The following is a 15,623-nucleotide window of genomic DNA, read 5'->3' on the forward strand; positions in this document are numbered from 1 at the left end:
ACATTTCAATCAGTTTTGAATATGTCGCAGGACTTCACCAAAATGCCCTGCACAGGGAGCATTGCTTTAAAGCTCACTGTGGAACAGAACAATATTTCTGTGAAGCTCTGTAAAGATCCCACTCCTGTTCGGGTCCTTTCCATGCCTTCAGCTCCCTCTAGAGGTAAAACAGTAGATTGCTTCAGTAGAAGAACTTTTCTCCTCTCGCACACTTCCACAGTCATGAGCAGCGCAGCTTTGATGAAGCAATCCTACAACTTCCATCACAGCGCTGTATTGTGGTCCGTTTCCTTTTCTAGAACAGCATATAAACTGTTCTAAGACTTGATGGTTTCTATAGCAACAACCCGCACAGAGATGTCTATAGCAGATGCTCCACTTTAACAGACTCGTACATCGAGAGAAGAATAAACAAACATTTCTTCTTTTTAATCATTACCAAGTCACTCCAGTGTAAGATATAGGATACAATACTGTATCCGAGTCACGCTATTCTGGGAAAATTATTAATCTTGTACGTATCCTGTATGAATGTATTTATGGACTTCATCCGATCATATAAACGATTTTTGAAATGATGACGTGAAAAATAAGATTACTTTATTGTAAAACCTGACACTCACAAAATGCTCCACTTTTCGTTATGTGTCTGAATACATGCACACTATGGGGGGGGGGGATCACCAAGGACAAACCGATAAGATGATATCACAATACCTCTGTGCTGATTTAATTCATATTGTGATTTTTTAAATATCACAACTTTATAAATATTCGATATTAATCTTTTTTCAGATTTTGTTAGAATTCTAAACGCACTTAGCAAATACTTTGCTCCTACCACACAAAGCGCTGTGCTGAGTGCATGAACTAGACTGCACCACTTGCAGGATTAAAGAGGAACTGCAATATTTTCCCACTACAAAAGCAAACGAATCAATTTAAAAAACTTACTTTAAAAGAATTGGATTTTAGACACAAATTGCAATATATCACCAAAACAACGATCAGAAAATAAATAAATAATTTTTTAATTAACGCCAGCATTGTCTGTATTTTTATAAAAATTACAAACCCTAAACACCTGATCAGATCTCAATTATACAAAATCTTTTAAAACTATAAAAATTTTAAAAGCATCAGCAATCTTATATTTTGTGACATTGTATAAATCTTAATCCCTGTGATGTGCTATTTTTGTCGTATCATGCGTTATTAATATAATATAATATTGCATGTCTAAACTGAGGCGCTATTTTAAACACCACTCTCTTTGTTCATGTTTCAATGCTGAGCACGCAGGTCAGAGTAATCATAATGGTGTGTGTGTTTGTGAGCAATCAGTATCCAGCTGTCCTTGCATGGGCAGCGGCTCACGTTGCAGGAAGCCCGAGCCTCACATACAGAGTGAACATCCTCATTTAAAGCACGACAACGAGAAATATCAGACCGCATACACACACGCGGAGGAAGTGGAGGACGCCGAAGAGGACGAGTCACGCGTCTAAATGCAGCTTTAACTCTGCTAGCATGTCTGGCAGGTCGCTCAGGTTTCTGTCACTTGGGCTGCCGGTGGGTTCAGAGGCGACGCTGCGACAGAAATAGACTTCGGTTCTTTCAGACAAAAGCCTTGTGGGATCATGTGGTCATTCTAAAGCCAGTCCGGCCTTAAACAGCAAAAACACAGCAGCCCTAAACACCACACAAGTAAACACCGCAGCTCTAAAGAATGGCCCTGAAGTCAAACATCACATACAGGACAGGGCGCTGAGAAGAGGTGCCAGACGGAGAAGCGTCCTGGCTGCCGGTCTTGCCTACAGCGCGGGCAAGCGAGCCGCCAACACACCATCAGGAGGACCAGCTGCTCCCGCACATGCAATCCAAACACTGACTGCACTTATACTCTGCTGCTTTAAACACACAGCTTTGTCTTTACACACGTGCACTCGTAAGAACACGTTCGGGGGGAAAACACGTGAAGACGCAGGGCACTGCTGCTCACCTCCAAAAACGCAATTCAAAAATACAGCCAAAATAACTGGGCTTCACTTTCAGCAAAAATATTACTGCAATATGATGATCACATGAGCTTATTACATCATCCATCCATCCAACCAGTAACTCGGTCACTTGTATCCATCTATTTATCTGAACCCATCCATACATCCAGTAACTTATAGGCATATAAATCTACTTGTCCATCCAATCACTCAATCTCATGTCGCCTATTCATTAACTATCCATTTACTTACATAGATCTATCCTTTTATCAGTCCATTCGAATGCATCCATCCAATCACATAGAATCATCCATCCATTCATCCACCTGTCCATCCAGTCACTTTTATTAATTCAGTCCTTTACATCCATCCACTTTAATTCTTCCATCCAGTCACTTAGATCCTTCTAACATTTCATTTATCCATTTGAATTCAATTCAATTCAATTTTACTTGTATAGGGCTTTTAACAATTGGCATTGTCCCAAAGCAGCTTTACACAGTAAAAAGAATTATTTAAGTTTGTATGGAATTTGAATCAAAATGGTCACACAATCCCTGGTGAGCAAGCCGAGGGCGACAGTGGCAAGGAAAAAATCCCTGAGATGGCAATAGGAAGAAACCTTGAGAGTAGGAAGAAACCTTGAGAATTCATCCATGCACTCAGTCAGCTTCATTGAATCAGTCAATTACATTCATCCGTCCATTCATTCACCATCCAGTCTCTTACATTTATTCATCCAGTCACTTAAATCCATCTATATTTCCATACATCCAATTAACTACATTTCTACAATTTCATCCATCAATCTGTTTATCGAGCCAGCCACTGACATCAATCCAACGCATCTTGTGACTTTTATATCTATTCACTTATTCAGTCACTTGCATCCACCCATCCTTCCACCTACTGTATCACAGTTGATAGTTTTCCTCCTCTAGTCATACTCCCCATTCAGAGGGGATTATTAGTGTGCATCACACACACACACAAAAAAAAAACAGCTCAGTTCATCTCATGGCCCTGATCTAATGCCCCTGTGGTAGAATTTGACACCCTTGAATAATGCAAATGCATGAAATCACCTTCTCTCTTACTTCTCAGCACTCAGGGGAAACAGAATACTGCAAGGTCACAGTAAACTTATTTACCTGTTTATTCATTTATTTTGATTTGTAATAATGTTCAGCTTAATCTTTATAAAATTACACATATCACTCACAATGATCATTTTTAAAGGTGAAACCATCATTCTGCAGAAGGTAATCCTAAATCACTTTATATTTAGATTTAAATGAAGTGATGGAAATTAAAGCTGAATTAAACACAACTCGCGAGCACTGCTTGATATAAATGAAATCTAAACTTAGACATCTGCGTGTAAAGTCACATATCAGGTAAATACACACAGACACGTGAATAAGATACGACCGAGTCCTACATCACCCGTGTCTAACAATAATCTTTATTAAAAATGATGTATATGATGTCTGTAGTCGCTAACTAGCTCTCTTTACCTCGCTAGCTAGAGGTATTTTTCCCAATTACATTCAGACAAATCCCGCCCCTAGGCGATGATAGGCCCGTACTCTTTTTCGACTCGTTATATTGGTTGGAAGTACCACGGATTAACCAATCACAATAACGCAAGCTATTTGTCTCCTAGTACGGGTGGAGAAAAAAACAATATGACTATAACTGCAGCTGGTTGAAGTAACGTTAGTTAGCGATAACCTACCTGGTCTCGGATTTTGAGGACCACCATGTTTCTGGCTTGTTGTTAGATTTCATACGGCTGTGTGAGGTCGTCTTCTTGGTGGATAGTTGAGTAATTACTCTGGTTTATTTCAGTTCCCCTGTGTTCCCTTTTTTTCGCTTCCCACACACGGTCTGTGGCTTCCACAACATTACCGCCACCATAACCGAGCAGTTAGGACGCGCGCGATTGGCTGGTTATTTGAGCGACGTAGTAGTAACGTCGTCGCTGATTGGTTTAGAAATGTATGAAGGGGATGAGGAATCTGCTTAAGAGTAGTAGTTTTCAGATGCACTTTATATACGTATTTTTAGGTATACTATAATTACTAACTGTTTATCACTTTTAGAAGTCACCAAATTAGTAAATAGTGTCCACTTGTGTGTAATTCAATTTAAATACAAAAAGCCCTCAGAGGTTTGTTCTTTGAAGCCCTCAGAGGTTTGTTAGAGAACATTAGTAAACAAACAGCATCATGAAGCCCAAGAAACACACCAGACGGGTCAGGGATAATGTTGTGGAGAAGTTTAAAGCAAGGTTAGGCTATTAAAAAAATATACATCCCAAGCTTTAAACATCTCACTGAACCCTGATCAATCCATCATCCAGAAATTACGGTATAACTGCAAACCTACCAAGACATGGCTGTCCACCTCGTGCGGGAGCATTAATCAGAGAAGCAGCCCACAGTCCCATGGTAACGAGGCCCTCTGTGTGAGCTGCAGAGATCCACAGCTTAGGTGGGAGAATCTGTCCACAGGACAACTATTAGTCGTGCACTCCAACAAGCTGGCCAAAGATTGGCAGGAAGAAAGCCATGGTTAAAAGAAATCCATAAGAAATCCCGTTTGCATGTGGGGGACACAGAAAATGTGGAAAAAGGTGCTCTGGTCAGAAAAGACCAAAATTTAACTTTTTGACCAAAATTTAATACACTATGTGTGGTGGGAAAATAACACTGTGCATGATGGTGGCAGCATCATGTTGTTTTCTCAGCAGGGACATGAAAGTTGGTCAGAGTTGATGGGAAGATGGATGGAGCCAAATGCAGAACAAACTTATAAGAAAATGTGTTAGGGTCTGCAAAAGACTTGGGACTGGGGTTAAGGTTCACCTTCCGGCAGGGCAACAACCCGAACATACAATGGAATGCTTTAGATTGAAGGATGTTTGTGTTAGAATGGCCCAGTCAAGGTCCAGACCTAAATCCAATTGAGAATCTGTGGCAAGACTTAAAAGATGCTGTTCACAGACGCTCTCCATCCAATTTGACTGAGCTTGAGCTATTTTGACACTGTGTGTTGGTCCATCACGTACAATCCCAGTAAAATACATTCATGTTTGTGCTTGTAACATGATAAAATGTGGAAAAGTTTTGCACTGTAAATGTATGTGTGTAATATGTGATGTGATTAATCTTATAACTCCCAGCTGTTCCCAGATGTTACCAAGACTAATGATAAACTGCTAGAAATGGGCTGTCTTTGGTGTAAAAACATAATTGCAATATGCAGGACTTTGCTGTGAGTAAGGAGTCTCCAGTGTCAGTGCTTTGTTAGATTCTTTGTATCATTTTATTAGACTGGTGGGACGGTGGCGTAGAGTTTAGCACTGTCGCCTTATACCTCCAGGGTCTGGGTTTGATTCCCGCCTTGGGTCTGAGTGCATAGAGTTTGCATGTTCTCCCTATACTTGGTGGGTTTCATCTGGGTACTCTGGTTTCCCCACACAGTCCAAAGACATGCTGGTTAGGCTAAGTTGTTTTACCCTATATTTCTTAAGTACTTATATAGTGTAATGTCAGTACAGTGCAGTGAAAATCAAGTGAATATTTCTAGAATATTCCAGAAAAATACTTCTTTACAACACTCAGGTGAAAGTTTCTTAAAGAGACATCCTCAGTCGTCGACCAAGAAAAAGTTATACCTTCAGATATAAAGTATACCATCAGATGGAAAATTTGGTGTTCTGGCATTCTTAGTTCCAGAATTGAAGCATCATCAGGAAAAATGTTCAATAATCTACAGTGCTCGTTATAGTGGGATGCTTATTGAGAGCTGAAGCCTAAACTTCAGTTTGAATGCAGAGGACTGCTAGCCAAGGCCGTCCGTTCTGCCCACACTGTCGACACTCTACTAAAACTTCGTTTTGTGATGTTAAAGCGTCATATAAAGCGTTAAAGAGTTCTATAGTCCTAATCATGCTCCATCGGATGTTCACCTGCTCCCCTAAAAGCAGCCCTATGAGGGTGAAGATTCACTACTGATGAAGGAGTAAAGACGTTTGTGTTGCTATTTAATGCCTTTTGTAAAAGATCAAAAATCTAGTGTTGTGCACCACCTTGTGGCCTGTTTTTATACCACATAACACTTGCCAGTAAACACTGATCAGCTATGACATTACTGTATGACCACGGTCAGGTAAACTAAACAACATTCATTACAATTTGTACACCAGTACACTGATGACAGGATTGTGGGCACTCAAGGCTCACTTTTGTGGGGTCTAAAGGCCAGGCTGTTTGGTTCGATCACATATTAAAGCCAATGCAGCACAAATCACTGAACGAAGTCAATGCTTGCAACATGCAATATATATATATATATATATATATATATATATGTGACAGATTATAATATATTATCCCTAGTCCTTAAAATTATTTTGTGGGAGTGTCTTCCAGCTCTAGGGTCCCCGGGATCCACCCTGAGGACTGGTCACTATGTGCTTATGGATTTTTACAAATCTATCTTTAAAAACTGTGTAGATTTTAAAGTGTTTAGTTTCTCATTTAAAAACCCAGGAATTGCAAACCTTTGTATCTTCTTACCTTATGATCAAAACTAGACTCCACTCCGTTTCACCACCCTGAGCAGTAGAAACACAAAAACAGCAATAAAAAAAAGAAATGACACCATATACTGCACAGTGAGTTAGTCAAAGTTTTATTAGTGTTATACTGAGTTCTGCTGCTCAAAAGGAGTATCTTAGAAGCAGGATGCAAACCATTTTAGAGTCTTTTCTATTAGTCAACTGACCATAACATTCAGCTTCTTTTTTTTGTTTGTTTGTTAAAGAAAAATAAGAAAATATAATTGACAGTACATTTAGGCACACTGTTGACACATACTGTACACTGATATGTACAAGGTAATAATTAAAGATTCATATATACGGGGATTTAACAAACACAAAAGAAACGAGAGAAACGAGCGGTTCTGCATCGCGGAGAACATTTTACTTGGGTTCTGGGTAAAAGCGGAGTGTGCAAACTCAATAAAAACAACGCCGCGTAGCATCGGTTTAACCAAAATGTATAATAAATGATGAGTTTTTACAGTAATCAGAGATGATAAAAATAAAAAATGCTTGGTGATTGGTGCGTGGGTGAAAAAAAATATATATCCAGAAACCCTCATCTGTACGATTTAAGTGCTAATTATTTCAAAACATTAAGATGAACCTCTAGTCAGGTTCACTGTGCTAATTGTTACGTTGTTATGTGACTGCGGGTTAGAAAGCCACACTTCCTAGTCTAGAGGAGAAACCTGATTTTTTACTCTGACGATTGAGATCTGGTAGACAGTACGAAATTTAGCAGATTTGACCCAATAACCCAAAAGAAACAACTCGTAATCAGTACAGACTTCCGCTGGTTTCATACGACACTTCGTCTCCTGGAGTGAGTAAGCCATGCACGGACACACAAATTCCATCGTCAAAGGAAGCACTACGGTCACCGAGAGACGAAAGACAACAAACGCAGACTTATAAAACAAGTCTTTAACATAAGCCGAGTCATTTACAACGACGGAATGTATTCTGATGTATTCTGATTTTTTTTTTTTAAAGATTATTTCATTATCTTAAATCTGAAAAGGTTTTATACCACTATTAGAATACATGCAACAAACAAACAAAAAAATATTGCACAAAATATTAAAGACGTATTCTCGAAATAAAAGTGTGATTAGGTCCGAATATCTTTAATGTGTCTCTGAAAACGTGTGGATGTGTTTAAGGTAAGCTACATCTACACACGCGCACACACACACGTCTCTTTTGGTTGTAGAGAATTAAGGCTGAGTTCCTAACTGGCACTGGCACACACTTCTGACTTTAAATGAATGCTACACGAGTCTACTAGTGTTGAAAACATGTACACATCCCCACGGAAGTGCAGTGTGTTAACCGTGGAACGAATACGGAAGATGAGTACAGACAGGTTTGCTAGAGACGAATACATTGTTTAACGTGTAAAAGTCCCGCAGGGTGCAAAAACTTGTGCACACGCGTCCTAACAGAGTCTTCTCTGAAATGTACTCACAGAAGGTCATCTGACAGTATGATAATTGAACACTCTTTAATCAGAAGGCCTGTTTGTCAGCGCTGCACGTGTGTATATTTGGTTAATAAATCGCTCATGTGGTTCGGATATGATTTCACTCGGTTTAAAACGTGATGTGTGGTGCGATTAAAACCCGCCTCCCAGCCCTAAAAACAATCTTTACCACATGTATACTCGTGATTAAAAAAACAAAAAAAACAAAGCGGCTCACTGCGAACCTATGTCAGTTGTCCCTCCTTCCATTTGTCCTCCAGATTATTTAAAATCATTAAGTCTTTCAGTCGACTTGTTTATCGACCTTTGCAAATTCAAACAAGTTTATCCAAAGGGAATCATCTGACATTGCAACTTCCTCCCAAAATAATAATAATGTTAATAATAATAATAATAATATAACAATAAAAAAGACAAAATGAGATAGAAATACTGAAATGCTGACGCTACGGGTCAGGCACTGCAGCATCTTAGTGGTGACGCTCCACAACGCTAAAATGAATCCTCTACGCTACAGCCGTGTGGATACAGTGCTTTTCTTAAGAACAGGATGGACTGAGAGGGCTGAGGTGTGTGATCCACAATGCGCACGTACACACAAACACACGCATATACACACACACCCCACAAACATAATGCATATCTTCATACCCATTCTCTGACTCACTCACACACACACTCACACACACACCCAGCCCTGCGTCTTGCTCCAGCCTCACCATGGGCCGGCCCCTCCTATTCTGTGAGCGGTTCTTCCTGCTGCCTGGGCTGCTGCGTCACCTTTTTTGTAAGGTGCGGACTTTTTGTGAAAAAGTGCGGATGCGCGGTGAGCGCGAGTGCAGCTTGATGAACAGCTCGGGGAACTTGTACTGAGGGAACATAGTTTCTAGGAACCCCTCCAGGAAGACGTAGACCAGGCGGCGGTTTAGCTGCTGATGCTGGAACATTTCGAAAACCCGGAGGATGCCCTTGCGTGTAGTTTCTGCCCCAATGATGTGCTTTAGCTCGTCTGGGGAGGATGGAAACAAGCAAACAAAAAACATATACATAAGGAACAAGTGGACTCGAGTACGGTCAGTTTTCGCACTAGGCCTGACATTTGGAGACAATGTCAAGAGAAACCCTCTCATGTGCCTTCCTTCTGTATCAGCTATGGCTGTGTACGTCAGCGGATGAGGACTTTGGGGTTAATATACAATGTGCCTGTATTATTCTGTGTCAAAAACAAGTCATAGGTGTTGCCATATGAATGTGGACCATCAGAAAAGTTATACGTTTCACCTCTGAACTCTTTAAAGGTTGACTTGAAGACAGTGCCAAAGCACTCTACCTATGTGTTTGTCACAATTTGATTCTCACCTGGGGCCTCATGTATCAACGCTGCGTACGCACAAAAACTTTGCTTAAGCCAGTTTTCACGCTCACGGTCGGATTTACTAACAGTAAAATTAACATGAGAATGTGCGTTCTTCCACGCCAACTTCATGTCTGGCGTACGTGTGTTTCTTGTGTGTTTGTTTTATTTCCGTTGGCGACTCCTAGAGGCAATTATGTTAAATTGCACACTACAAAGTATCGCACCAACACATAAAAAACATTGCTATTAATTTATAATTGATAAAATGGGTTAATTGACAATATTTTTCTACCAATTATTTGATTTAGAACATATAAAAGCATTTGCAAATGAATACAACCCTTAGTCTATGGCAATGGCAGTGTTGGCCTTATTAAGGACATTGTCAATGGCCGAATCCGAAGGCGTTTTTAGGGATCACAGTGATTTTCTGATGACTGGCTTATTAGCCGTTTCAGATTTCCAAGAGCTGTCCTCTTGGAGCTCTGTGCTGAGTTGGGTCCAAATTTGGAAAGAGAGACAGCGAGGAGCCACACAATACCCGTTCCCTTACAGGTGCTGACAACGCTTGGTTTCCTGGCAACTGGTTCTTTCCAAAGGGAACTGGCAGACCGCTCGGGGTTAAGCCAGTCATCTTTGAGCCGTGCAATGCCAGCTGTATGGGACGGGATCATCTGCATGTCTAGCAGGTATATAAGGTTTCCATACCATGCAGTTGACCAGCCAAACATTAAAGCGCAATTTGCAGCGATCGCTGGTTTTCCTAATGTAATCGGAGCGATTTTTCGTTTGGTTTTGCCAAAGTGGAGTCATTAACATATTTATACGGGGGAGGAGGCAGGGAGGGATTTTGCGCTCGTGCATGTGCGCTCAATTACACGTTAATTTGGATGTACAAAGAGAATATGCGTGGGATTTTTTTACTGCGTACGCACATTTACAGCTTTGTCCGTACGCAATGTTTTAGTATGAATTCAACGCAAGTCTTTGTACATGAGGCCCCTGGTCTGTCCTTGTGCTTGATGGGTTTCCATCTGGCACCCCATTCAGGGTGTATCCCGCCTTGAGCCCAAAGTCAAGGGAATGAAAATGACTGAAAATTTGGTTTAATTGATGCTGTTTGATTTAATTAAACTTGGGCAGAAAGACAGAGGCAGGAAGTTTAAGCAAATATTTTGCAAGTGTCAACATCATGTTAAACGCAGGTCAATTCTACTCAATTCCATATGAATGACCTTAGATCAATAGATCTTGTTTAGGATTAAAACATAGGCACTTTATCCGGGTCGGGATGTGGTCTTGATTTGACTTGAATCTACAGCACATCCCAGGAACGCAGGGTCTGAGGTAAGAATACACAATGGATGGCTCCAGTCCTTAACAGGCCACTCTGAACACACTCGTACCATCATTTTATATCTAAGCGCACTTTAAGCACAGCTAGTTTACTTCATCTGCATGTTTTTGCCTAGACTGACTGGATGGGATGTGTATTATACACTGGTGTGTGTGTGCAGACCTGGCATGATGCCCAGTAGGTTAGTCTTTGCTGCTACTCTTGTTCTCATGCGGATGTTCTTGTCTCTGCGTAGTGGCGTCTCTGCTAGGATTCCGTTCGGCCAATAGGAATCTCTGTAATGACACGGAATCAGTGTCAGAACAGGAACAATGCTCTTTAAAAAAAGACACAGGTATATATCTCAAACAGAGCACTTCACCTAAACCTCTTGACGTAGTCAGCTACTTGTTCTGGAGATGTCATGAAGTCTACATGATCCACGATTTTCCTAAAATAACAAAAAGATAAAAACAGAAATGGGGAAGCTAGTGGAATAAACTGAATATAATAAAATGAAACTGTTGCCCCATAAGCTATGGTGGGTGTGTACACCTGGAACATACCTGTTGATGGTGTCTCCATATGTGGCTCTTATGAGCTGTTGCAGAAGGTTCTTGATGTTCCTGCGGAGCCACTGGTTCCTCTCCTTCAAGTCAAACACCTCGTCCATCAGCAGCAGCATCACACGCAGTGGGATGTTATCGTCCACCTTCAGAGACGTACATTAAAAATCACAATGTTCATTGATCAAGAGCACAAACTATATATACTGTTAAATGTACTTGTCCTGTTACAACAGCTACAAACGAATTTAATTAATTAAACTCAACACATTTTGAACTTGCACTATACAGCTAAAAGTTTGTGTACAGCTGAACATCACACCTATATGTAGATCTTCCCCAAACTGTAAAGCCCCCCCGCTTTTAGGATTGACCACAAGTTCTCAAAGGGAAAAGTTCTCTTAAGGTCTGGGACGTTTTCTGACCAAACAACCCAATATTTTTATGTTTTGTTCCCCGAGCCACTTCCCTGGATATCACTTTTGCCTCATGGCAAGGTGCTCCATTATACTGGAAAGGTCTTTGTTGGTCAGCAACTGTTCCTGGATCAATCACAGGACTGGTGGTAGCGTTAGATTTTTTCTTCTTTGCTGCACTTTTTAAAATGTACCAAGGTGAGTTCTACCATCAGTCCTGTGTCATGCCAAAAGTAACCATCCTTAGACCATTCATGTGTGGAGTTTGGTGATGAAAATTGCCTTTTCCAAGCCACTGTTGCCTAAGGGCAAGGTGCTTCATCATGCTGAAAAAGGCATCGTCACCAACCTGTTCTTGGATGGTCAGGAGAGGTTGCTCACTGAGGATGGTTTTGTAACATGGGCGTGCTCTTGGGCAAAATTGCAATTGAGCCCACTCTTGGCTGAGAAGCAAGAACACACATGAATAGTCTTAGAATGCTTTACTGGTGACACTGGACTGATGGTAGCGCTCACCTTCAAGGAGGGCAGCAAAAAAGCTACTGTACTTCTCTCCAGGAAGAACATCAGGAATAGACTGATATTATGCAAAAGGTACAGGGAATGGACTGCAGAGTACTGGGGTAAAGTAATTTTCTCTGATGAATCCCCTTTTCGATTGTTTGGGCGCTCTAAAAAAAAAAAAAAAAAAACCTTGTCCGGAGAAGAAAAGATGAGCGGTACGATCAGTACTGTGTTTGAGTCGAGAACAGTTTGGTGATGAACAATGCCTTTTCTGGCATGATGGAGCACCTTGCCCTAAGGAAAAAGTGATTAATGTCTAAGGAAGTTTCCAAGTCACTTAATCACATTGAGAACTTGTGGTCAATCCTCATGAGGCGGGCGTACAAACAAAAACAACACAAATTCTTCAAGCATTGATTATATAAAATAGTGCTGCCATCAGTCAGGATGTGTCCCAGAAGTTTATTGACAGCAAAGGCTGTAATGCAGTAAAACACTTCTAGATGTGTTACTATAAAAAAAATAAACAAAGCTGATATGAAATAATATGAAGAAAGGTGATCATTTTTCACGAACACCCCTTCCTGATGAGTTTTGATTTGATTCTACAGTAATTTGACAATGATTAAAACATTAATCCAATAAAAGACACATATTTTATCGTTTTTACACTTATCGCTGTGAAACAACCACAAGAGTAGAGAGTTATTTGACCATTTAAACTGTTAATATATTAAAAAGTAATAAAAAATTAAATTTCCCAAACCATAAAAGGCCTGAACAGTACAGTGGTGAAACATACTATTTTACAGAAATGTACCCTGTAAGTCAGACAAAAGGCAAAGTCTGGGTATACAGGCACAACATATTTGCCACAGGTAACATTTCGGATAACTGAATGAAAAAAACAAACAAACAAAAAACTCTTTTTACTAGACAATCACTCTGCTCTACGGTTTCTTTGCACACTACAGTACATAACTCAATCTTAGTGGGCACTCACATTGTCATCCAGCTGAGCGGACACTCGGCAGTGCTCAGGGTCGATGTCGGACTTTGGAATTAAAGGTGGTACCTAAAAGCAAAAACAAAAGATTAACACCTTAAATACTGGCCGAAAAGAAATGTTAATGTCCGACCCTTGATTAGGCCTTTTAAATGTGCAGACTAACAGAACACAGTTATGAAAGTAAAAACTCTTATTATTTCTCTATATAATCCTCTGCTAAACTAATACACCTCTACTATCTCAGTGTTCCACTAGTGCTTGGATCCCACAAGGTAGAAAGTTTTCTCAGTACGCCGGAGTCATGATCCGACTGCCGACACTGGCCTCCCAGAAACTCCTTTAAAAATAGCCCAAACATGTAGAAATGGCTTGGAGCGAGATCAAGACTGTGTGGAGGATGTGACAATAACTCCCAGCTGAGTTCCTGTGACGTGCAAGTGGTGCGGTATATAGGCGTGCACTGTTTTGCAAAAACACAACTTTTGGTGTTCAAAACCTTTTTTTCCTAAGAGCGTTCCACTTGCTACATGTTTACAACAATGACTGCAGTAGGCTCTGAGCCACCTCGGCTGGGGTTGTCATTTATGGACGTACAACCTGCTTTTAAAGTTTTTACTATAATTTTTCACCGTACTGTACTTGAAGTCTTCAGTAAATGTCAATCGGTTTTACGGCTTCATTCTTTTCTGGTTTGACTTGAACGCCCCTCATCTATAGCAGTCATCTCCCAGAATGATGCACCTGCCTTGAATATGGACTGCTTGATGTCCTGGCCCAGTCTCTCGGACATGCGCCCCATGTTGTCCGACACTTTGGTCATCCCTTCAGCGAGGCTGTCAGGAAGTGACTTCACAGCATTTGACATGTTCCTCATGGAACTACGCAGAGGGTTCACAAACGTGTCCATCTACACACACACACACACACACACACACATATATACACATATACACAAACACAGACAGTAATCACTGTAAACAGCAGAGGAGCAGTATTGGGGTGGAAGTAGCAAATAAGTGGCATGCCCTTACCTTTCGTGCAAAGTCGCCCTTGCCTTTGTTGTACGCCTTGTTCTCCAGGAAGTCATGGACGTAAGGTATCAGCATGGGACAGGCTTTCACCATCTCTGGATTCAGAAGCAGCTAGAACACCAAGAATACGTATTCCTACAAACATCTTATGAGGAAGACAGAGTAACTGTAGGTCTTTAACACGCAAATAGGTCTCCTACCTGCAAATAAGCGTTCAGGTCTTTTTTTCTTCTCTCCAGGAAGTCCCTGTCCATGTTGTTAAATGTTTTCTTCCCAGGAAGTTTTAATATCGAGTTGAGGTTCTCAAACTAGAGTTCATTCCCAATGAGCAGACAAAGACAATAGACGGTAGAACAATACAGTTTGTAGTAGATCAACATATAAAGTTTTATAATAGTCCCATATTAAAAGGCAGTGTTTAAATTTTCAGCCTCTCCATTTACTTGAATAGTGAACTTAAACCTACTCTAGAGTAGTAATTCACATGCATAAGACCAGAGGATCATAGAGTGTGTGTCATCCTGGTGAATCAGCAGAGACAGGTTTTGTAGTTTTACCTGTTCGGTGATGCGCATGTGGAAGTCGTGGAAGTCGCTGTAGCGGCGGTAGGTCTTCCAGCTGTCTTCGCTACCGTCTGGGTTCTTACGGAGGACGGTGATGGCATACAGCGCGTAGGTCTTCCCGTGGTCATTACACACGCCTAGCACGGGAACGTGGGTTAGAAAAGCATCGGCTACTAAACATGAACCAGGGGTCAGAGCATAAGTGCCAGAAACCAGGATACAGAGTGAGTGGCAGATGGGAAGTGAGCAAGGAGGCGACAGACATCGACATGGTCCAAACCGAGGCATAGGAGATGGTGTAAACAGTGAGCAGCAAACAGTGGCAGGACAGGGGGAAAAAAATCAAAAGGAAGAACAGAAGAAAAGATAAAGGTGATGGAATGACAAAGCCATGAAAAAAAATATCACAAATAAAAAAGAAAAGAAAAGCTACTGTAACAGCCAGTGACTTGATGATAAAGACAGTACAGTACATGAAAAGACTGCATAGTGGCTTAGAAAGGGAGAAAAGGTGAAGGAAGAAAGTGAGCTTTCTGCTTAAAAAAATAAATAAATACATGCAGGGCTAATTCTAAAGAAATGTTATTTATTCATCCAAAAATAATAAAGAAAAAAATTTTATCTGAATTTTGAAATAAGGTAATATACTTTACATTAACCTTCCTTTAGCTAACTGTAACAAACCACAAACTTGAAACTTAACCCAATATAACGCAACAGAGTACAGTGAAACTTTGGATTGC

At 40.7% G+C, this 15,623-nt stretch overlaps 1 protein-coding gene across 2 annotated transcripts in view; it reads right to left on the reverse strand.

Annotated features, from left to right (window-relative positions):
* Positions 1-6,685: 6,685 nt before the first annotated feature.
* Positions 6,686-15,623, reverse strand: part of snx13 (sorting nexin 13) — a 45,989-nt gene continuing 37,051 nt past the window's right edge. For both annotated transcript variants that reach the window (XM_053492344.1, XM_053492343.1), the window contains 9 exons: positions 14,875-15,017; positions 14,518-14,625; positions 14,318-14,428; positions 14,032-14,193; positions 13,281-13,352; positions 11,358-11,503; positions 11,174-11,242; positions 10,975-11,087; positions 6,686-9,107 (listed from right to left, as the gene is read on the reverse strand). In XM_053492344.1, the coding sequence (XP_053348319.1) occupies positions 8,875-9,107; positions 10,975-11,087; positions 11,174-11,242; positions 11,358-11,503; positions 13,281-13,352; positions 14,032-14,193; positions 14,318-14,428; positions 14,518-14,625; positions 14,875-15,017 (1,157 nt within the window). In that variant the 3' untranslated portion in view covers positions 6,686-8,874. The remainder of the gene's footprint in view (positions 9,108-10,974; positions 11,088-11,173; positions 11,243-11,357; positions 11,504-13,280; positions 13,353-14,031; positions 14,194-14,317; positions 14,429-14,517; positions 14,626-14,874; positions 15,018-15,623) is intronic.

The sequence above is a fragment of the Clarias gariepinus genome, chromosome 3 (genome assembly GCF_024256425.1).
Source record: "Clarias gariepinus isolate MV-2021 ecotype Netherlands chromosome 3, CGAR_prim_01v2, whole genome shotgun sequence".
NCBI classification, from domain to species: domain Eukaryota; kingdom Metazoa; phylum Chordata; class Actinopteri; order Siluriformes; family Clariidae; genus Clarias; species Clarias gariepinus.